Below are 24508 nucleotides of genomic sequence, written 5' to 3' on the forward strand. Positions count from 1 at the left end.
CATGCCCCCAAAGAGCAAGAAGATCAGGGTCTGTGCGGCTGTTACAACCCCACTAAGAGGATTGTACTGCTCTGTACTTTCATCTTTGTAAAGTGAGAGTGAAACAGTCCATCACAAAGCTGGGGAAGAAATGACTCGTCTGCTGACCATTCTTATTTTGTCTTGGTGTCCGGAAAGAAGTGCTTCATTTTTTTACTGCGGCTGGACAAAGACAGACCTACTGGAAGTGCTCCCAGCTCCCTGAAGATACTAGGATGTTTTGGGTTAAACTCATACTCTATTCGGGCTTGGGTTCACCTTCTTTCCCAGTCATATTTACACACCACATTTCTTTTGGCTGTATTTCTCTGTGGTCACTATATCCCTTTGTTTACATAGGGGACAATTCTGAGAACTGCAGTGAACAGGAAGGTTTTTAGTCATCTTGCCAGTTCATATTATTTGCTGCTGGAAAGACCTTGAGCTGGTAAAGATTGGGAGGCATGCAATTCTCCATGAGCTAGTGACCATTGCTTTTATCTCAAATGGTTTTAAGGGCCATCCAAGTAATGCAAACTGGATTTACATTACTCCAGTCCAATGAATTGGATCTCATTGAAAAGATTTTGCTACCAACATTTCTTGCAGTGGAGCAAAACTAAAAGCTGCAGTCAGGAATCAAAGTAATGTTTTACAAGACACTATACAAACCCAGAAAAAAAAGATGATCCCTGCCTGAAAAATATACAACGTAAAGGTGTCACTTGGCTTTATGCTTTCCCCAGATGTAGCAATTGGCATGTGTTTGTACATCAGCTTTGCTGCATGAAAAATGGTTGCATCTAATTACATCCTAAGGTAACAACATGGAGATATAACTGATGGATGGGGAGCCCAAGGACATAATCATATGACAGTGATCCATTGGACAGGGAGGGTATCGGTTCCCTTGCTCCTAGCTGTTGTCGTATTGATAGACATCCTGGTGACAGTAAATTTTATAGAAAGGAGATGACAAAGTATAATGAGGGTTTTCAGAGGTGTTTAAAACATGTCATCTCCATGTATGAAAGACTGCTTAGGTGATAACATGCACAGAGTAAAAAACTTGGTGTTGGGATGGTTATTTGCATCTCTGCCAGCGCAGAAGGGCCTAAGCATCTGCAAGAGTAAGGAGGGAGAATAAGCCTAATGTGCTTGAAAGGAGTGCAAAGCACTGAAAATTAAATCCTTCATCTCTATTGTGATAAACAAACAACTTAATGGAGGGATGCAAAGGGGAGGTTGGTACTTTGTAGAGAAATGGTATAAATTTGCAGTAGTCAAGTGCTTTAGAAAGGATCCTCTTGTACCTCAAGACATGAGCTGATGAGAACATGAACTTTGTCTTGCTAATTAATAGCAGCTGTTCCACTTTCAGAAGTTTTCCATTTGTAAAGTTCAGGTTACCTTGAGAATTTTTTCCCAGCTTCCCTAAAGGAAGTATTGACCATTTTTCAGTATCAAATTTGCGTGTTTGAAAGAAGCAAGTACACTCTGCTATGAAATACCACTACTTCTCCCTTTTCACACATATATGTTTCTTTTTGAAAAAGAAATTGTGTGACACATTAGAAAAAGCAGAGGTATGAAGAAAAAATAGCCTAAAATGACTCAGTTTTTCCAGGTAATTTGTGACCAGAATTAAAATAAGCAGCTGTCTTCTGTTGCTAAGAGAATATCTTAGAACACTAAATTGTTAGGCCTAATTTGCATTTCTAGAAATATCACATTTGTTTGAAAACACAATAAAGGTTATGACAAAACATGTGGATGAAAGAATGAGACCCATTGCTGCAAAGCAGGTGATTCATGTAGTGTCAGCTTTTCAAATAAAATCTAAAAATTAATTTTGGAAAGTTCTTTCCATCTTATAGACTTGCTGATATTTGTTCTTAGGCATGAGCTATCTATGGAAATCTTGAATAAACTATCAGAAACGTAGTGTCTGGATATAAGCAAGCTTTATTTTTGCAGCCCATGTCACAAATGTAAACTACTGATAGACTGAGTTTGTTGTATGTACTTCATTTCTCATACAGACCTTGAAAATTTCCAATATCAAGCAAGATTCAGAAAGGAGTGAGAGCCATCACTAATAAAAGATTTTGCAGTATCTTACACAGTATTTCAATAATCTCTCACTTCAATCATGCTATAAACATTGGCACACTTTATAAAAGTCTTTCAAATTTTGGCTACCATTAATAACCTGGGGTAACATTCTCCCCATCTTCTGGGTTTTAGATTATACAGAGAAAATAATAGGTGAATATCATGTAACTGAAATGGCATCCACACCATCACATCCATCATCTTTGGACAAATGAATGATATCAATCTGTAAAGAACTCTTCCCTATATTATGCCTGGATGATATAAAATGTGTAACAAGAAGTATAGCAAGAAGTTATTTGCATCACATCAATGCATGTGGGATGCAGCACACTGGAAATCAATACTAACTGATAGTCTGTTTCAGAAAAGAATGGACTGACAAAAAAAAAAACAGTAAATCCTTGGAATGAAATGTAAGATATGCAATCCTGCCTACTCAGAGAATTTAAGATTGAAGGGAGAAGTTTCAACTTTCTGCAACTTCCAATTCATCCCTAGGTTACTGTTGTTACCAACACTGAATTGAATGTGGGCAGGAAATTACATGAATGAAAAGAAAAAAAGATGGAAAGCAAGCAACTGATAATGGCTGCTGCAACAGCAAGAAGCACTCACTTAAAAGGAAAAATAAATACAGGGTGTCTCAAAATTAGCAACCAAACCAAAAATGTCTCAAAACTGCAATGTGATGAATAGACTCTACACCTTGTTTTTCAGGGGCAGAGGGAATTCTGAGCAGTCATTCTATCAGAAGTGGGATCCTTGCAGAGCTTTTACAGCTATGGATTTTTGGAGAGGTGTGAAACAGCTACTTAATTTCCTGATAAAATACATCAGAAAATCATTTAAGGCTAACATCTGTAAGTTCTTGGAGAGAAAAAAAGTTAGCCTACCTAAGGCCTGTAAATTATATGCTAGGACAAAGACCTAAAGTATTACTAAAAGTTCTGGAAATGACAAAAAGCCTCTGTCATACAAAAGATCTATGTATCTCAATTATCAGTTTTCCATATTTTCTCTTTAGTCCTTTATCCATTTCACAGTCTGATTTCAATTTATACAGATTGATTTAAATATTAGGACCCATGTCTACTTATCTATAAAGTCCAAGAAACCCAGAAGATCAGCCCTGAAATATTAAAGATTTTATTCAGATGGAGCTGAGTCTGCCATTCAGGTTCCAAGGGTGACTTTGTGGAGCTGGCACATTTTCTTGGCTTTGCAGCTCCTGTTGCTGTCCAACATGCCTGATATTCATTAATATCAGCTCTATAATATGTAAATCAAATCTAAGATCATTTTTGTTCACATGATGCAGAAATTTTAGAACAGACTTCAGCTTCTGCAGGAATGTTCCTGGTACAGCTGCAGGACAAGCCAAAGAAAGGGCATCACAGACTGTTATAGTTTCACTGAAAAACTCACTTTGCCAAGAAATATTGAAAGGAACTGGATTTTAGCATAGTTCCAGCAAAAAGGTTCCTGAGCTTTGCCATTTTTATCTTCATCCTCTAAAGAATTGTACTAGTTTGAAAACAAACCAGTGGGAGGCAACAAGTCAGAATAACAATTTAACAGGGAAATCAAAAAATAAAGCCAGAAAACACTGGGTTAAACTGACAGAGTCAGGATACAACCTGACACCCTGTTAGTCAGGGTGGTGGTGGCAGTCCGATAAAATGGTGGCTGCAGTCCTCCTGAAGTGATGGATGTGGTTCTGTCAAAGCAGTGATCCTGTAGGAAGGGGCTGCTCTTCCTCAGAAGGTCCAGTGGTGGCTGTGCAGCTCCTGTCCTCTGGGAATCCAATGGAAAAGGGTGTCTGTAGTGTTCGGAATCTCAGATTATATCCAGGAGGGAATGCTTGGTTCCTCCTTCTGGGTGGAGCATCTCACAATGGGATGATGAGTCATGAGGCAAGGTGTTGATGGGCTCATTAACAGAAGATAGAGCGAGGACGCAAGGAAACACTGCCCCACCTGGTTTCAACAGCTCATGAGGATGGTAATAGAATGCACTGCAACCCAGGACAAGAACCAACAAATGACACAGAAAGAAGCTGTTGGTTACTTTTAAACTTTTGATAACATATAAAAATTTTTACTGAAGAAAAATTATAATAGCAGAATATGTACAAATATTTATTTGAAATATATTGACAGCACATTTATGCATTTCATATTTACTGAAAATCATTCATAGGTACAAGTACCTATAAAATCATAGACTTGTCATTTTTTGTAAATGCAAATATGTAAATACCAGAAAAAAGTGATCATTTAACTCATGAAAAGCAGGACTATTTTAAAAGACTGTATGCTAGAAGTTGTCATTGAAAATACACATTTTGCATGAACAGTATAGCAACAGTCTAACAAACCCTGTGTGAAACTTTTAGTGCATAAATCTCCTCATACCCAGAGGCGGTAATAAGTTACATGTTTCTCTACATACTCAGTTTGAAATTGTCAAACATATATTTCATGTACTGGAACCAGAAATAACATCTTCTTGGCTGACTTTTTTTTAATGTATTTCATAATTAGGTGTAGAAGTCAAAGATACCACTTTCTACCCAAAGGATACATAAATCCTTCAAGTGTATCAGAACAGGTCAAATACTGCTATATACCCTAAAATTTCACTATTGCAAGGTAGGTAATTGTTCTCCTTTGTCACCAATTCAACAAAAACTTGAAAAACACTTTCCAGTTTTAACTTTCCCGGTTAGATAGCCATGCCTGCCTCTCATGATTTACCTGAAAATTATACTCCTAGAAGACTAAACTGTACATTTCCACCCTGTTCCATTCAGGTTTCTTATCTTGTCATTCATTCATTCAGTCATGTGAATAAAATTCAGGACCATGCATTCTGGAGATGTAATACTGCCTCTTTATTTGAGGTTTAATAATTCCCAAAGCAACCAAATATATATACAAAGAATTTATGCATGCAGGCTACATTTTAAAACACCAGTCAGTTACTGTAGCTAAATCCTTACATTTGAGTGCACCCTCACTGTCTGGACCAAACTGTTTCCAACCCAACCCTGCTCACCCGGGTTAAGTTGGTTGTTAGTCCATTGCTCACCCTTGGGAAGAGGGGATTGGACAGAACCCCGTTAACTCAGAGTGAACCTACAGAGGAGACGTCAGGTGAGACTGGTGAAGCTGGAGCCAGGTTAGCACCCGAATCTGCACAAATGTGCCCTGCTCTCCACCGTCCTGAGCACTCAATCCTCAAACTGCTGCAGGGATTTAAATTTAGCAGAGTTGGTAAAAGCGTTTTCCTAGAAAGCCAGATGAGGCAGCAATGAGCTGGCATTATACAGCAAAAGCTTCCAGAACTTCATGACCTTTGATCACTAAATCAGTACTTTCCTGTTTAAATCAGAGTGAATGTAAATGTTCCAACAGACTCTTGCCCATAATCATAGTTACAAATAATAAATTTATTTTGATCTTTTTTGAATACTAATTTTCCATTTTAAAGGTCCCACAATTAAATCTATTTTCCTTAACACTTGAAAAAAATTACCACTTCAGGACTATGGCTGAGAGCTTTTTCACTATGATTTTCAGGCACAATTTAGGGAATAGAAGAACAAGTAAAACTTATGATAGACAACTGTTTGCACCTTAAAATTTAGAATATACCAAAAATTCAGATTACAGTGAAAGCATATGTGCAATTTTAAAAAAAAAATTGCTTTTATTGTTTCCAAATTTCAAATCGATGTGCATTTTGGTGAACTTGAAAATAACCCCATAGTAGTATGGGGTCTATTAGAGTAATAAAAGTGGCATGGCAATTTTTGTTTCCCAGTTTCTGATTTATGATTTAATAATTAGGTAACATGGCATCACCAATAACCTATTTACTTCTAATAGTAAAACAGATTGATTTACATTGTTTGTTTTTGTTAATGTAGTTTTTTAATGTTTGAAAAATATTAGAAGATACATATTTTTAGTCAATTTAGTTTGAGCTCAGGAAATTCCCAGTAAAACAGAGAGGGCAAATCTTAATATGTTTATAGTATATTATTCTTATATATTACAATATATATATATTTATACACATATTTTACACCTATCTATAATATACTACATAATTTACTACAAGTGTAATCTGTAGTAGAAACAGAAAAAGGAACCAACAAGAAATTTTACAAATCAACTAGTCCATGTTTTAGCACCTAGAACAGGAGGAGAGAAAGAAGCCTAAGTAATTTTTATATTCCTCACAGGTATTTCTGAAATATCTCTATTCATATTGATAATTTATGATTACGATCTCCCTCACGCTGTCAGTCTCATGCTGTCTACAGGACACCTCAGTAGGGTCTAAAGAATCACAAACCAGCCGTTTTCTGCCACATGAATACATTGAAATCTTCTGGGACCAGTTGCCTATATCCATGCTGCTGTACTTGGAGGCATTGGAGCAGAACAGACATGGACAGCAGTTTGCTCAGTAACCTAATTAAAGGATCCAGCGTTAGCTGAGGGACACTGTGAAGGAGGTTGGAGGAATAAAAACCTTTTTCCAGTTAAAAAAGAAGATCCTCACAGGTTGTCTCTCAACCCTTCTTGACAATAACCTCAGACTGTCTTATGTCCTGCAAACTGCCCAGGTCAAACTTTAAAAAATCTATTTAGATGTCTATTTTCCATGTTTTTCCCCTTGATTGCAGCCTCAGGGAGTTTGCCCTGGTTGATGCCATGCCTGGAGTGCTGTGTCCATTTCTGAGGTCTCCAGCTGAAGAAAGACAAGGAACTACTGGAGAGGGTCCAGTGGAGTGCTATGAATTTCCTTAGGGGTCTGGAGCAACTCATGGATGAGAAAAGGCTGAGACAGCTGGGGCTGTTTAGCCTGGAGAAGGAAAGACTGAGAAATGATTTTATCAATGTCTATCCATATCTGAAGGAAGGGTGCCAAGAGGATGGAGCCAGGCACTTCCCAGTGGCGCCAAGCAGTAGGATGAGGGCAACAGGCAGAAAATGATGCACAGGAAGTTCCAAGAGAACATGAGGAAGAACTTTACTCTGCAGGTGACAGAGAACCCAGGGAACAGGCTGCATAGCAGAGGTTGTGGAGTCTCTTTCTCTGGAGATATAAACCCTCCTTGATGCAATCCTGTCCAGCCTGCTCTAGGTGAACCTGCTTTAGCAGGAGGGTTGGACTGGGCGATCTCCAGAGGTGCCTTCTAACCTCAACCATTCCCTGATCGAGTAATCCTGTAACAGCCACTTAATCATCCTCTACCATTTTTAGATTTTCCTCATTTTTTAATGAACTCTATTTTTCCCCTCCATTTTGTATTTCATTGATCCCACTTCTGTTGCAGAAAATGGGAAATACCCTATAGCAACAACACTGAAGCCAGAAACACATTGACAGACTCTTTTATCAAAAAAAAGTACTCTGCAGGTAGATATGTTTCATGAGGACCTCCTTGAAATGCTTTTTTTTCATGTCTGGCCAAAAGTGACACCATTCTGTATATACTTTTTCAGTCTCCAGGTAAACTGTATCTACTTTTGTTAGCTTTTCAGGGATTTCCAATCATTCAAGTTATATGATTGAACAAGATTCGCATACCACTAGATCTTCAATTTTTAATTATACCTATCCTGCATGTTTCAGTGAAGTGTTGAAATCCTGAATAAATTGGACTAGCTCAAGGAGCTGACATTTCTAGAAAGCATGCCCTTGTTGTTGCAGTATGCCCAAACTCATTACTGCACACCACCTGCCTACTACCTGCAAACTCCCCATGTACTCAGCTCTCATCCCTTTGTACATCAGGGACCTTCACAACCTTCTCCAGCTATTCTTGTTTCATACCATCCATTTCCTTTCCTTCAAAGATTTATTCCTGCATGATCCCTTCCTTCAATTTTTTTTTCCATTTTTTTTCCTGTAGGAAATAAATTATTCAGGGTGTCAACACGCTTGAAGTAGAACTGAGATGGAGGTAGTTATAATGAAATGCTAATAACTGCCAGGAAAATTACAGAGTTGTTCTCAGCTGCTAGGTCTGCCAAGCAGCTGCCAGGAGCATTATGTGTTTCCCCTACTCTTCTTCTCATTTTGGATTTGGATTCTCATTTGGATTGATTTTTCACCAAAATAGGGTGCTGTCCTCCAATTCTGAACTTTCAGAAAACATTCCAGCACTGATTGGATATGTCATTCAATAGTAATAACATAATGGACAAAGAAAGAGAGAACTGTTTTTCTGTTGAAATAAGGGCTTTTGATGCAGGCTTAGGGTGTGCTTCAACATTACGCTTATCTGTTGGCACATCCCTCTGTTGTGTCAATGCAACTCTGTGGGGAGGCCGTGCTATAAATGAGGTTGTTTCCATTAACATTGATTATTTCACTGAGCTGGCTTGCAGTGCAGACTCCTGAAAAGTTTTACCAGTAAAATTCACGACTCTAGCAGAGAGACAGAAAGGTATAACAGTTCTGTAAAGGAATTCTTCAAAAACGTTCATCCTAGAGAAATTGTTTAGTCAGAAGTACAACTTTAATTAAAGACCACTGACACTGTTAAAATCTTCCTGTCCCTCACCTGCCTGCTACCACTTCTTAGCCACAGGTTAACATGCCACAGGTGCTGAAGAATGGTTGACCATACCCTCAAATATGAGTTGTGGGAGTGGTGACCACTGTAAGAAGAAAAGCAGTCCAAGCTACTTTGACTCTTTGAGAGGTGAAAGACTGCCTTATGGGCAGATGGTGATTCATGAGCAAAGATGGCACAGCAAGTGAGGCAATGGTGTATGCAAAATGAAGTTTGATTCATGGTTAACTCAGCATGTGTATACCAGAGGCAGACCAGACAGGTAATCCAACAGGAGTTGGAGCCTCCAGACCTTGATTAGCTCAGCCACATTTAAATACGTGTACTGCTATAGTGGTAGGCTCCTACCCAAGCACTTGCTGTTTGGGCTTCACATGAACTATCTCAGATGCTGTATAATGTTGTCTTATCTGTTTTCAGCCACGTAACTACACTGGAGATTAAACACGTGGGATTTCAAATTTCCGTCAGGAATATGTAACTCAAGAGGCATATCCCAGGCCTTCCTTTAAAACTCAAACCAGAGGCCTTTGTAAAAGGTTATTCATTATCTACATCAAAGCCATGCCCACAGGCACTGCTTACTGCACTTTTCCCTGACAAAAATGAGCCCAGCTCATTTCCAGATCACCCACATGCCAACATGTCAGTCTGCGAGGATTCTATTAACTCACTTTCCAGGGCATTTTCCGGGTGCCACAAGCAAACCCAAGGGACTCGGGGCTGCTGGAGAGGGCTTTTCTTTATGATCTAGAGAAGTGAGAAGCACTCTTGGCATGCAGAACATCAAGGGTGTTTCTGGGCGTCAGGAACTACTCTCACATCTGAAATGGTGAAATTGAGAACCTAAGCAAAACCTTGCTGTAAACGAAGCCAGAAAATGCCCACCTTTATTAAGAAGAGTAGGAACAAGAAGTGTTTGCCACCACTGGAGTTTGCCCCACACAGTCATTTGTCAATTATAACAACCTGAACCAAACCTTGAAGCTGGTCGAGGCAGTGGCACATCTCAGAGGTCCACAGCGCTCCGGATCACAGCCCGCCATTCCCAAGCTCCCCACAGCAGCGGATCCCACACCCCTGGGGTGTGGCCGGGCCACTCGGCCCTGGGAGGAGACTGTGTCGAGTGCTGCGTGCAGTTCTGGGCCCCTCAATTCGGGAAGGACATTCAGGTGCTGGACAGGGTCCCGGGAAAGGCCGTGGAGCTGTTGGAAGATTCTGGAGCACAAGTCCTGTGAGCAGCAGCTGAGGGAGCTGGGGGTGTTTAGCCTGGAGAAAAAGAGGCTCAGGCGTGACCTTATTGCTCTTTACAACTGTCTGAAAGGAGGCTGTAGCCTGGTGGGAATTGGCGTCTCCTCCCAGAAAACAATCGAGAGAACATGAGGATATAGACTCAACCTGTGACAGAGGATGTTCAGGTCGGATATTAGGAGGAATTTCTTCACTTAAAGGGTGATTAGACACTGGAATGGACTTCCCAGGGAGGTGGTGGAGTCATCGTCCCTGGGGGTGTTTGAGTAAAGACTGGACGTGGCACTTAGTGGCACGGTATAGTTGACACGGTGCTGTTCCGTCACAGGTTGAACTCGCTGACCTCGGAGGCCTTTCCCAGCCTCAGTCATTCTGTGTCCCTGCGGCTCCAACACGCAGCCCACGCGCTCCCCCACATCGCGGCCCCGCCGGGGAAGCCCCGCCCCTCCCCGGCCGCTCCCGGGCACGTGACCTCCACCGCCCTCAGAGCCGCCGCCTGGCCCCGCCCCGCGCTCGCGCCAAGCGCTTCCGGCCGAGGGCCGCCGGAGGAACGCGCATGCGCCGGCGAACCCGGAAGCGCCCGAGCGGCGGAGCCGGGGCGGGAGGCGCTGCCGGAGGCGCTGCGTGCGCGGCGCTCCCGCGGCCCGGCCGGCCCGGGGTGGGCGCGGAGCCTCGGGGCGCTGTGCAGGGCCAGGTAAAGGGGCCCTGAGGGGGCGGGGGGCCGCGGGGGGGACGTGCGAGGATGTGTCCCGAAGGTATGGGCGCAGGGTTCCCGGGTTTGTGGAGGTATCCGGGTGGGGCTCCGGCGGTGACGGGACAGGGAAGGGTCTCTTCAGGACAGTGGGAGTTTGGGAAAGAGTGTGGAGAGGGATGGGAGTCATGGCAGCCCCTAATGTAACTTCAGCTCGGTTCATGAGGGATGTTGGTTTCTTGGAGTTCAGGGTGGCACGAAACTGGCGGGGTTGCCTTGTACACGGTGCTGAGACCAGTGCATCTAAGGCGATATTTTAGTGTGGAGTCTTAAAAGTGAGAAATTACCCATTTTTGGTGTTACCGATAAAAGTTTATCCTTTTGATGACTCCAAAAAGGAGTTTTCTTTTCACTTAAGTGCTGTGTGAAAGCATGGTAGACTGCTCAATCACCTTTTCTGTTTCTTCGTTCATTTAGATTTTCTTTTAAACAAGCTAGTTACTAGCTTGTATGTGTGTATATATATATACACACATATGTATGTGTGTGTATATACATATATCTATATATATATAACCTGAAAATCCAAAAATGCAAGTAGACGTGCTTGCATCTTTCTATGCATTTTATCTTTATATGTAACTATATGAATCTCTGACTATAAACAATGTTTAGAATTATTTACATACATTCAAGCAATGGGAATGTTACATTATTGAAAATTAGACTGGAGATACATAACTAATATCTCAATCTCGTCCTCTTTTCCTAGTGTGTGACCTGTAATACAGAGGTCTGCCAGAATGCTGGAGTCCTATGTAACTCCTATTTTGATGAGTTATGTGAATCGTTACATAAAGAACTTGAAGCCTTCAGATCTGCAGTTGTCACTCTGGGGAGGAGATGTTGTGCTTAGTAAACTTGAATTAAAGTTGGATGTACTTGAACAGGTATGTTATGTTTATAGCAGTTACAGTCCGTGTCTTTGATTTAAAAGAAATTGACTGAAATATTTTAGGTCGGTCTGCACAGCTAAGTAATAACTCAGTGCTTGCTGGTTTTCTTCTTATGCAAGTATTTTTTCCCCCTGCATTTAGTTATTCTTGCTTTAATTTCATGCCATTTGTTTAGCAATGAATGGTAATTCTTACACATTCTATAAGTTATGGAGTGTGAAGAGAGGCTGTTTTGTGGACGTGTTTCTTCTTTCAGTAACTATTATTTTAGGGTATGAACATAATTAAATTGCTTTTCTAGTCATGTTTACTAATTACATATAGTAACTAAGTTGAAAGGTCACAAAGTAAAGTGTGATCTCTTTTTAATTATGCATGCTAAACCCATTTGTGCTCTTTGTATTGTTTTCTGACTCCAGATTTCATCATTTCCAGTTGCATCTAAACTTAAGAGTAATTGAGGAATAGATTTGATCATCTGGTTTCTGTGGATTGAATCAAAGACTCAGTAGAATTTAGCTTTAAAATAACAAGGCTGACCAAGTAAAACACTAGATACAGAATTTGGAGCCTGCTGTCAATATGAACTGGTAAAGCCTTAGCACAGGGGTGATTTCCTTTTATGCTTATCTGAGTTGACGGCTTGAGTGTGTGAGGCCGAGAAAGCTGCTTTCTGTTGTGCATGATGTAGCAGGGCTTAGCTGGAGTCCTGTGGCCAGATGTAGTCCAACCAAGTGAAGGAGCTGAGAGAAATGCAGTAAAGAATAGGAAATTTAGACAATACATCCCTTGAAAGAAGAATAAAATATACAGGGAATGTGTTTTTAATATTGACTAAAATAAGGTGAGACATGATAGGGCAAGAATTATTTGGATCTGACAAGAAGGAAGTGAATAAATTGCATGTTGGGCGACTTAGGTTAGACATAAATGGAAATCTCATTTATGTGTTGGATTATGAGACATTGGAATAGGCTGGTTGTCTCTTTCAGGGACACCTTTTAAAATGTGAAAGAAATGCATATGGTTAATTAAAACTCTCTGATCCTGTTCTGGAAGAGGAGACAATCTTACAAGAGATCTTGTCCTATTTTCTGTGCTTTTTAAAGAACCTTACTTGTCTTCCTTCAAGCATTTTTTAGCCACTGTATTTTCTCTCAAGTCTGTTAATTGGTACATCTTGTCCATACAGCTGATGTTCTGTAGGATGTGTTCCCTCGTGAGCCTTTTTAAATGTTTATGTTATAGAACCAAATAAGGGTTGATCAGAAAGGAGTTCTGGAGGTCATCTAGTCCAACCTCCTGTTCTGAGCAAGGCTGTCAGATAAGCTTGTGTTTTTCTTCAGCTGAATCTTGAAATCTTGAAATCTCCTGTCTGACGAGAATCTCCTCTCTGGGTTAGCTGTTTCAGTGCTCTGCTGTGCAGAGAGAAAGTTTGTCCTAATAACAAATGATGACTTGGGATGGATCTATCAAACTTACTGTATTACCTGACACTCTAAGAATTTTGCTGCTCTCATTGTTGATGTTCCCTTTCCAGTAGTTGCAGTTTTCTGATAAATGATTCCTTGCTTGTCTTTGTCTGCCTATGAACCGAGTTCCTAAATATCCAGCTCAATCTGATAATGTCATGGCTCTTGTGGCAAATATTGCCATATGTACCCATGCTCATTTGAGTGGGAATTTCGATATGCAATAGATGCAAAATTTAGCTCAGATTCATTATTTTTACATTATTTGGCTGGGTGTTTGTGAAATGCAGTTATCTTCATTTGGCTCTTATTATTCTTCAGAACTTGTCTGGACCCACAGACTGTATTTAGAATGTCTTTCTCTTTTTTTGTGGAGGGGATGCTGTTTATGTCTGCTCAGCAAAACCCTTTGAGTAAGCAGTATGTGGTAATGCAAAGTCACCAAGCCCTTGCAGCTGGCAGGAGCTCCCTTGAAAAGCTGCTCTCTAGAAATTACCAGTATATATTATTTTAGTTGGGTTCTCTCCCTGGGTGGATTCATGATACCTGAAGTTAGTCTTTCTGTCCTGTGTTGCTATCCCCAGCCTGGTTCCCTGCTCCTTATGTGGCATGAACACAGCTTTAATTTAATGCTTCAGGTTCTTAGATACAAATGCACCTATCCAGGTTGTATCTGTCTAGAGCCTTAAACGTTTCCAGAGAATTCCATCTTTCGTGGAGTTACACTTGGACTTTTGGGAATGTTAGCATAGGTGCCAAACTACCTGGACAAAGCACCTTATAAAAGGTTTGGAAACAGGTCTGTGCTTCCTACTCCCTGCAGTTCACTGATGTTAGTGTTCCCATGTCATGTTGTGCTCTTATGAGCCACTGTCATAGGTTACCAAACCACTACAGCCACCAAACAGAATCCCAAAGGACAGATGAGAACAGAGCATAAACTGCTGTTTGTCTTACAGAAGATTTAACTTTATTTTTGGGACCAAGTTGGAAGCAATATCTCTTGAAATCAGATGTAATACAGTTGTTGACATAGAAAATTTATCAAATGTGAAGAGAATGTTCCAGTACCTGAAAATACTTTGCATGTTTTTTACGTATGTTTATGTAAGTTTCATACTCTCATTAAGTTAAGCTGAATGTCATTGTAATAACTCTTAGGGTCTGTCCTTCTCTCTGTCCCATTTTTTTTGTACAATATCAGTTCTGTAATGGAGGTCAAGTACTAGTTTGTACTCGGCCTGAATCTTGTAGGTACAGTGTAGCTTTTGTATATAATTGTGTCACTCTCTGAATAGCCAGTTAATTTTATAATAATTATCTTTACTTAAAGATTAAATCTAATAAAATGCTGATATTTTTTCCTATCCTGAATCATTCAATTACTAGAAGACTAAGCAGTCCAAGAAATTTTCCATCTGTACACAGTATGCATATTGTACAAAAACTGCTTCAAGAAAGTAATTTGTAATAAAATTTTGAAATTAATATCTTAAAGAGTGTTTTTTGGAAAAGTGTTTCAAGCACTTTTGTAAACTTTTGTGTGAAGTCCTCATAGTACCAGAGGTAACAGAACTACCTCTGAACTTGGTAAGTAGCTTGTGTGTAGGGTATCTGTTGATACAGTGGTGCCAAAAAGATGAGATACATTGTGATCTCTTCTTGCTGCTTGTGTATATTCCCATAATTAGTTTTTAGCTGTTTTGCAAATGCAGAAGGGAAAGATGAAGTAGTCATGGGAAGACAAAGGATACCTAGATCTAAAGATTATTGAGTTTTATTATAGTGTGGATTTTTCATATCCAAAAGAATTTGTAAAGAAAGAAATATGAAAATTTCTAATATACTTAAAATAATTTTAAGGAAACGGGAGCATTGTAATATCCTTATTTTAAATCTGTTTTACGTGCCACTGGTTACTTGTGAGCTAGGGCCTTGACTGTGAAGAAAAGGTATTTGAGTTAACACTGATGTGGAGAACAAGTACTTGCCTATCACCCCAACCTTTAGAATAGTTTTGTGTTTTAGAGCAAGGGGAGATTTTAGCAAAGGGGAATTATGATCACCTAGTCTGCAGTATGACAAGTTAGTCAGTTATTTATGGGTCAAGCCCAGAAAATTGTTTTTAATCATATGATGTTAGTTATTTGTGGGTCAAGGCGAGGAGTTTGGTTTTAGTCATATATATTTTTGTGAAAGATTCATATGATTAAATGGAAAATCTAAAATGCAAAGTGTAATCAGTCATGGGTACAGAAGAAATATTAAGAATTTCAAGCAGTACTTAATGAAAGGAAAAAGACTGTGTAGGAAACAAGGAGGAATAAAAATGTTCTTTGTTACATTGTATTATGAACAAGTTACTGAATTCGGCACACATTTGTATTGTCTACTGAATAGTACAACAAAGAGTTCTTCACATTGCTTTATTCTAATTCCCTAGCTGTAACCAGGACAGCATGTTTCCTTAATGTCAGATAAAATTTGTAACTAAATTTCTTTGAAAAAGAACTATCTTCTAAATATGTCGGGCATTTGCTTTTATCACCTTTATTTTGAAATAAATCCTACTAAAGTTTCTTTCAGCATTTTGGAGTTAACTAGACAAAAATGAAAATGTGTTAAATACATCCATCAAATAGTAGAAAAATAGCTATTCCAGAATGCCTTTTGAAGTAAAGACAAGCCAGGATCTAAATAGACATTGTGATATTGATGAGTGACAAAAACTTATGCATCTACAAGTCCAGAATGGGAATTAGTCTTTGGAAGACAAAAAACTTTCTATCATTGTTAACAGTGGTAGTTTGCTGCTTTGATCTCTGAAAGCATTGTCTCTTATGTTGTAATGTATTTTTCAATTGCATGGTTTTTTATAATTTGTTGCTGTGCCACACCCCATATTCCCCCCCCGCCCCCCCCCCCCCCCCCAAAAAAAAAAAAAGCTCTGGGACAAAAGGCACTACTTAAGTTATTGTATGATTAATTATGTAGCAAGATCTGTAGCTAAACAACCCAATATTTGCTTTTCAGTGTCTTCACTGAAACTGTCTGGATTAAAATTTTGTGTTGCTTGTGAGCCTAGGGCTGAATTTTTAGGAAAGGCTTTTTGGCTAAAATCATGAAGTGTAGTAGTGAATGACATGAAGAAAAAACACTTTGTAAAAACAAATTAAAATTTTTCTTTGTACTTTTAATGAGAAAGACTGTAACTGTCATCTCTTAGAGTGGGGATTGAAATTAGATAGGACTTTATGTAAGCATGGCTGAGGAAGGAGTCAGGAGTTTCCCTAGCATGAGATGGGTATGGTTTTTTTAAACTTCATTAATCAATACTGATTAAGACCCAAAAACTAACTTACAAACTGAAAGTTGTACTTGGCAAAAAAATAGAGTTATAATTTTGTGTAGTTTCCTCCTCTGAAGTTTGTCAGCAGTGAATATACAATATTCTTAGCTCCTGGATACAAGGTAAACTTTTTCATAGCACCAGTAGAAAGGTTTAGGAGATATCAGCTGCAGAATGGGGGAGTGTTCCCTAAAGTTGCTCCTATTAGCAGCTGTTGTTGCTCTGGTGGGTAGGTATTGGTAAGAATGGTTGACTTGCCTCTAGTCATACCAAAGACTATCCCAAGATGCAAACCTGTCACACGTGTCAATAGTGGTTATTTCAACTCTGAACTTAGGAAATGGTAACTACTTAAGAAAATAAAAATTTTTAGTGGGCTTTCAAAACATATCACCAGGATTTTATTATATATTAATTATTCATTAATTTATCACTGATAAATGTATATATTTCAATATATTTAGGCAAAAACTGACATTAGCTAGCTTCACAGAAATATTGTATAGGCAGACTTTAAGACTTTATAGTACATATCAAGCAGTAAATGCAAAATGCCCTTGTCCCCAGATTTTATTCATACAGAAGTTCTGTACAGCAGGGATAGGTCTAGGGTCCAGCAGTTCAGGAAAAGAGGCTTTTTGGATCCACTTGTAGATGTTTGTCTGAAATTCCCTAGCAACTTGCCTGCTTGATTTCAGAGTTTCATGGACCTTCTCTGTGTAACATCTATTCATTCATAGAAATTCTGAGTTGAGTGATACATGTACATAAACTGAGCCAAGGGGGAAAGGTGCTTAAGCCCTGGCTTGCCAGGGTGATTCCAGAGTCTGAACAAATGTTCATGTTCCTGAGTTTACCAAAATACAGTTAAGAACCTGGGTGTGCTGGTTGGCAGCAGGCTCAGTAGGAGTCAGCAGTGTGCCCTGACAGCCCAGAGGACAAACCCCTTCCTGGGCTGCATCAAACTCAGCATCACCAGCCGGTCACAGAGGTGACTGTCCCTCTGTACAGCCTTGGTGCGGCCTCACCTTGAGCTCTGGGTGCTGCTCTGGGCCCCTCAGCTGAAGAATGAGGGTAAAGGATGTGAATGTGTCCAGAGGAGGACAGCAAAAGTGGTGAAAGGGCTGGAGGCAGCGTCCTGTTTGAAGGGACTGGGGACTTTGGGCTTGCTTTATTTGGAGAAAAGGAGGCTGAGGGGTGACCTCACAGATCTCTACAGCTTCCTGAGGGGTGGACAAGGAGAGGAGATGCTGAGCTCTTCCCTCTGGTATTCAGGGATAGGACATGTGGGAATGGTTCAAAGCTGCACCAGAGGAGGCTTACAGTGAACATTAGGAAGCATTTCTTTACTGAGAGGGTGATCAAACACTGGAACAGGCTTCCTGCAGGAGGTGAGTGCCCCAAACCTGTGAGTGTGTAAGAGGCATTTGGAGAATGCCCTTAATAGCATGCTTTGACTTCTGGTCAGCCCTGAATTGGTCAGGCAGTTGGGCTATATGGTCATTGTAGGTTGGCCAAAACTGCTGCCCTGCATTTAGGAGAGTTAGATTCACTTATTTCTCAACCTGAGAACATACTTGTTGGGGTTTTAGTTCTCCTCCTGTTTTTCTTTTTCTCTTAAAGGAAATTTCCCCATACATGTTGCCAGGGGGACAAATTACTGAGTTCTTAAGGAAAACAAAGGACCTGGTCATAGGAGGAGGGGTGCATCTCTTTCACCTAGGTTTGTGGGCAGTCAGTTCCTGGCATTTGGACGGAGAGAGAGGCTGCTTCTTCAGCTGCCTTCCTTCTACTGGAGAGACCCCGGGATCCCAAGCCCGCCTTCCCTACCCCGCTGGGAGCCGGGCTGTGGCCGCCCTGCCCCTGCCGTTGCTTCGAGCCTTTGCTACGTTGTAGCTGTGCTCACCCTGCCTGCCCAGACCTCCGGGGGGTTCCCACTGCAGCTCCGCAGTTTTGATACATCTCATCTGCCACCCGGGATTTGTGTTTGTCCCTGCTGTTCCAGCCTGCTGTTCCCGAGGGTCCGGCCGGACACCGGGATCGGCTGCCCAGGGGTTTGTGAAGCCTTTGTCCCATCCCTTCCCGGGATCCCAGGGCACCGGTGCCGCGTGCTCCCCGAGCTCGCTCCGGAGCGCCCCCTGCAGCCGCGGGGGAACCATCGCACCTGCCCTGCTCACCGGGAGCCGCCAGCGCCCCTGCCGGCTGCGAGCGGAACTGCACCCGAGGGGAAAGGGCCTGACAGCCGAGAAGGCTGGGGCTGGGTTTGTGATTGTTTGCTGTTACTGCCAGAGTTATTGTTGTTTGTTTGACTGGTTATACACATACAGATATATAATAGTAAAGAACTGTTACTCCTATTTCCCGTATCTTTGCCTGAAAGTCCCTTGATTTCAAAATCGTAATAACTCGGAGGGAAGGGGGGTCGCATCTGCCATTCCAAGGGAGGCTTCTGCCTTCCTTAGCAGACACCTGTCTTTCAAACCAAGACAATACTACACCTGTAGTTCCCAGCATCTAAGATGACAATGAAAACACCAGGCTATAAGCAACTTGAAGATGTGTTGTTTTTTCTCCATTAAAACTTTTAACCTTGATATTAAAAAATGTCAGAATATGAGATTAGAAAGGTGAAAAGATGATTCATCACTGAAACCTGAGCATTAGAATACTTAGTATTTAGAATGCTCACTTAACATTCTGGCATACCAAATATTGCTTCTTTATTTTACCGTAAACACTTGTTATTCCAAATCTTGATTGCTAGTCCTGGGACCAGTTCTCTAGCCTGACCCTTCTGTTGGTTAAGTGTTAAACTAATTTTTTGCAGGAGAACACCTGAAGCTACTGGGGAAATTTTTGTATTGTATGTACCCCAGTTTACTTAGTTGGGTACTTTTAATCTAAACTTTGGCACCTTACTTCCTTCTGCATTGATGCAAGCAGCAGCTGCCTCCCTGCGGCTGTTCTGCAGAGCTGTGATCTATGCATTGGCTGGATGGAGTGCCCAGGCATTTTTTAGGAGTTCTGGACTGACTTGCACTAGTTTTTAAAGCAGTGTGACATCTACATTACACCTTAGTGTACAGGAGTCTGGTTTTGCCAATGAAAAATTTAATAACTTTGTATTTACTAAGCAGTTTGATGTGAAAGGGGCAACAATAGGCCAGTCTTAAGAGCACTGACCTCTTAAAACTCTTAAACACTGAAATATTTTGAAAGAAATTGTCTTCCTGTGGCATGGTCAGTGTTTAATTCCAAATTTGTGGTCTTCACAATAATACAGGTTGCATATCAGTTTAAGTATTTACCTTCACCTTGTTTGTTTTTACTTGTCCCTTGAATAGTGAAACATTTTGCAGTAGCTTCATGTGAGCGAGAGGTGGTTTTAAACTATCTTTTATTATCGAGGACATCGTAATCCAAGTGTCTCCTTTGAACAGACTAATTATAACATAATTGTACAAGTGATTATAAAGGCAAATGCCAAGTCCTGTGGCACACTGCTGATTAGGGGAGGAAGAATAACTTTTGACTTGTTTCGTGATAGAACCTTACTATTTTGAGTTACAAACGTATCTGGAATTTTGATATGTTTCAGTAGTTAATTCTGCATTCTTTGTTGTTGTTAGGAGCTGAAACTGCCATTTACTTTTTTAAGTGGGCATATTCATGAACTTCGGATTCATGTGCCATGGACGAAATTGGGATCAGAACCAGTTGTCATCACTATCAATACAATGGAATGCATCTTGAAGTTAAAGGATGGTGCTCAGGTGAGAAATGTGATGAATGCTTTTCCAACATTGTGAGGTTCATGAGAATAAGAGCTTCTATAGGTCACTTTCTTGAAAGCCTTCTGAAGAATCCGGCATGTGAAGTTGGGGTCCCTTTTATTTCTGAGAGGCTAATGTTGTTCTTGTCATGGCTAATATCTTCATGCTTATTTTTAAACTCTTATTATCTCTAGCTGTGTTCTTGTAGATGTGAAAGCAACTTAAGAGTGCTCTATTAGATTTTCCTATGACTAGAGAAGAAATGGATTTCAAGAGCAGTATAGCATCCTGTGTGTTTCCAGGTTCTGCCTCCCAAGAAGCAGTGCTGGTTGCTTGAGTCAGCTGTATGTGGCACAACTCAGCACTGGGCATTTTTCAAAACTTGTGTTGCTGTTATTTAAGGAATGCTTTGAAGATCCTGGAGTGTAAATAATTTTTACCTTTAGAAGTTACATTGCTTGCTTGAGTGTACTTGGAAGACTTCTCGTATGTAAGGGTCTTCAGGGATTCTTTTTCTTTTAGTTGCTCAGAATAATTTGTGCATTAGGCTGTTTTCACAGGCTCAGGAAAGGTTTCCTTCTGACATGATGAAGCTGCAATATGCACTGGCTCAATTTTTTTCATGTGTGTAACTTAGTTAACCAAAAGTACTTGGTTACATTAATGTTGAACCTGTGGGGTCTTTTTAAATCAGTATGATGCTTTAATTCTAGAGAGGCTTACAAGTTTGTTTTGCTTGTTGGTTTTTTTAAAGCCTTATTCACATTTCAATTTCAACAGTTCTTCACTTATGTTAAGGATCATGCAAACAAAAATTCCAGTTTGTGAAAAACTCAAGTGTTTGGTACGGTGCTTGATGAGCTGTTAACATTTCACATCAATAACTAGATACAAGGCAGCAAGAACATTGGAAAACACTTTCCTGTTATGTTTGGTATTTCTTGTTATATTCTTTTACAGTTACAGAGCTAAGAGGCTTTTTTGCTGGTGTAGAAATCTCTAGTCTTAGCCACCCAGAGAGGACATGCTTGTGTTCTGTAGTTACACTTGATCTGTGTGCATATGTGCATATATACACACCAACAGCCAAATACTAAATATTTTTCCTATGTTAAGGTAAGCTTTTGACACCAGATGTTCCATGAGAAATGTGTTTTTGGAAGCAGCAAATTACAACTAATTATGAGTTGCAGAAAAAGATTTGTAGCCCATGACTTTGTGCAACTCAGAACTAATATTTGATATGGGACCTTGCAGATGGCTACTGCTGGAATGATCAGATTTCCTGCTTGCATGGTATTTGAAACTTAAATTTTGTGGTGCATACATCAAAAGGTCAAGTGTCATGAATGTAAAGCACTCTCAAAACAAGTATTTGTTACAGATGTTTAAGATTCAGAGGCAAGAAAAGAGTTTTGAAAATTGCAACTGACGTTTGAACAAATTATTCAGTGGTGTGTATGCTCAGGAGGGTAAAATCTGGGTCTGTGCCATAGAAGGATTATCTTTGACTAACAAGAATGTAGACGAAAACACTTTTATAGTGTTTTCTGAGAATATGGTTTAAAAAGTTGACAGGTTGAATTTCATTTTTTAAATTACTATTTGAAAGTGTTCAAAGTAGGACAGTGTACTTGGCTAAAAGCAATTGTCATAAAAATTTCTGTAATCAGTGAATAAAAAATATGAATGAAATGAAATATTTCTGTGGAAAATTATAGTAAAATGAACTTACAGTGAGTTTAGCACCAGTTGGAACTGTTCTGCCAAGAACTTCATATCAGTGAAGAGCATAATTAGCAAGAAAGTTCAGTTTAGTTCTCAAATTGATTGGCTTGATCCTATATTTCCTTCCTCAGGTGAAACCTCTAATGAGCACATGCATAGTTTCACCTGAGCAAAAAATAAAGTTCTTGACCTCAACTTAGTGAGATGTGGTTTTTTTGGAGAGGTGCTATTTCAAACTGTTTCTGTTTCTGTTCTGTTTAATGTGAAGATTAAAATATATGGCATTGTTTGAAGCTGTCATCCAGTGGACCCTACAGATTTTGTGCAAAGGAAGAGACGGTTTTGCCCATGTTTTTGAAGAGTATCAGTTCCCTGGGTGCTTTTGTATATATATATGCTTTGCTGTGATGCTGCGTCATTGTTAGTTCAGCTTCAGTGTTAGTTCAGTTTGCATTTTTTTGTTGTTTACTCTTATTGCAGCATCTTCTCAGCTAAATTTGGTTTAGATAGTAATGGCTCAACTTCTAGTTTTATGCAAAAATTCTTTTTCTAAGCAGAAGTGTTGTATAAGTAGTAATTTCACTTAATGTACAAAATCCAGAATTATGTAGCATTAGTTCTATTTACATTTTGAAGGTCATTGCTTTTCCCCTTTTTCTTCTGTGCTTTTTTTCCTTTTTTTAAAATTTCTATATCTACATCTAAAAATCAAATGTTAAATGTGTCTATTTTATGAGAAAATTAAATTGAAGTGCATCAGGAGCAGAACTTTGCAGTGATTAAAGTGGTGTTCTGTTGAACATGCTTTGTATGTGCACTTTTGGTTATGAGTTAGCTTAGTGTCAGTACTTGAAATAAAATTTGGCTGTGAGATGTTTCACATTGCTTTTTGATGTCTGTCAGCCTAATGCAGCTGTGCCTGGCTTTTTTTTTTACTCTTGAACTAATCTTCTGCAGCACTGAGTTTTAAGTACGAGCATTTATACTGTCCTCAAATATGGTGGTATGATTTTTAAATCTGTTCTTAAACACTTAAATGTGATTCTGAAGTTTGCTTGACTTATATTTGAGTTAATAGTAATTGACTGTCCTGACACTGTTCTCCATGAGTGCTATGTTTTGTTTTAGAAGGTGGTTAAAGTTCCAGTATTATATTCTTCTCATTACCTATCTCTATATATTAAATCTCCAGACTTCATATAGAATTGAAAACACTTTGTTAAACCTGTGTCGGTTGCTGTTTTACATCCGAGAGGTTTTTGTCCTGTTGGACTATTCTTAACTCTTTTCTCTTCTACACAAATTCTTTTTTTTTTTTTTTTTTTTAAAAGCTATTTGAAATTCTTTGCTCCTTTCTCTTCCCCTCTCCATGCTAAGATATCTCTGTGCCCAAGCTAGGGGCTTTAAGTTCAGGTAGTGCAAATTGGGAAGGACAAGCCTGTAAGCCCGTGTCTGTTTTCTTCGCCTTCCTGCCATTATACCTAACCACAAGACTATTCTTCATGTTCAGCCTTGAGTTCTGTGGTTTTTCATCTTGGAACTGATGCAAATGAGGAGATCAAGAAGAAATATGTTATTTGTATTACTGCTTCACAGTTGAGTCCTTGCCTTTAAGCAGAACACAGTGCACCAGAAATATGCTGATGTATATGAAAGCTCTCTGTACTCCAAGAGTAATTAATGATGGAATTGGGGAAGACTGTTAGGTTGAAGCACTTAGAGGGGCACAGGGAAACCAAGCAGTTTGGATCAGCATACCAGACAATTGAGTACTGCTCCTTTCATGAGGCATTACAAAGAAAGTTGTGAAGGAATATAGTAACTTTGTGGAGGCATTGGAGAACAGCCCACAAGCATGTCTGTCAGAATACCAAACACATTCTTACCTGACAACTGGTAGAGACTGCCACCAAAGAATGCTGGAAGCAGAAATTGGTCTTGACCAGGAAATGATTGAGATGGGAGATAAGGTGTGTTGACAGAATATGCAGGACTTGGAAGGTGAAGACAGAAGGCTTGTGTTTGAGGGTATAGTTATATAAAGTCTTTTTGCTTCAGTGGTAAAGTTAGCTCCAGATCTGAAGCAGAGCTTTAGTGGTTTTTTCCCTCACCTGGGTTGTAGTAGTTCAGTCAAATGTGGCTGTATGGACAAGCAGTGCTGTTTTTTTCTGTTTGATTCTGTAAGTCTGCTGTTCTGTGACTGCAAAAATATGGTAAGACTTGAGGTCAGAAGACTTCGCTAACAGTCTTTAGTGGCTCACCTTTATGCTTTTTATTTGCTCATGTGGAAGCTCAAGGTCTTTATTTTTAAAACAAGTTTCATTTGGTACTTACTTTCATAGTAGTAGGTTTAGTTCAGATATTGAGTTTAATTTAAATCTGATATTGAATTTTAGCTCTTGTATGCAAAATTTAAGGTGAAGGTTATATTGAGAATTGCTCTATAGGAAGCAAACTATGTTATCATCTAGTGTTGAATCATACCAGGTTAAGGATGAATATGAAATTCTTATTAAGCAGCCAGTTCTTGATGCTCTTATTTGTGTTTTAATAGATT

At 39.7% G+C, this 24508-nt stretch overlaps 1 protein-coding gene across 11 annotated transcripts in view; it reads left to right on the plus strand.

Annotated features, from left to right (window-relative positions):
• The first annotated feature begins 10568 nt into the window (after positions 1 to 10568).
• VPS13B (vacuolar protein sorting 13 homolog B) overlaps positions 10569 to 24508 on the plus strand; it is a 434575-nt gene continuing 420635 nt past the window's right edge. For 9 of the 11 annotated variants that reach the window (XM_069005219.1, XM_069005215.1, XM_069005221.1 and 6 more), the window contains exons 1-3: positions 10569 to 10676; positions 11446 to 11623; positions 20080 to 20223. In XM_069005219.1, coding sequence (XP_068861320.1) covers positions 11477 to 11623; positions 20080 to 20223 — 291 coding nt within the window. In that variant the 5' untranslated portion in view covers positions 10569 to 10676; positions 11446 to 11476. Of the gene's footprint in view, positions 10677 to 10722; positions 10738 to 11445; positions 11624 to 20079; positions 20224 to 24508 lie in introns of those variants that run through there. The other 2 variants (XM_069005216.1, XM_069005220.1) reach the window with 2 other exon arrangements.

This window comes from Aphelocoma coerulescens, chromosome 2 (assembly GCF_041296385.1).
Source record: "Aphelocoma coerulescens isolate FSJ_1873_10779 chromosome 2, UR_Acoe_1.0, whole genome shotgun sequence".
In the NCBI taxonomy this organism is placed as follows: Eukaryota; Metazoa; Chordata; class Aves; order Passeriformes; family Corvidae; genus Aphelocoma; species Aphelocoma coerulescens.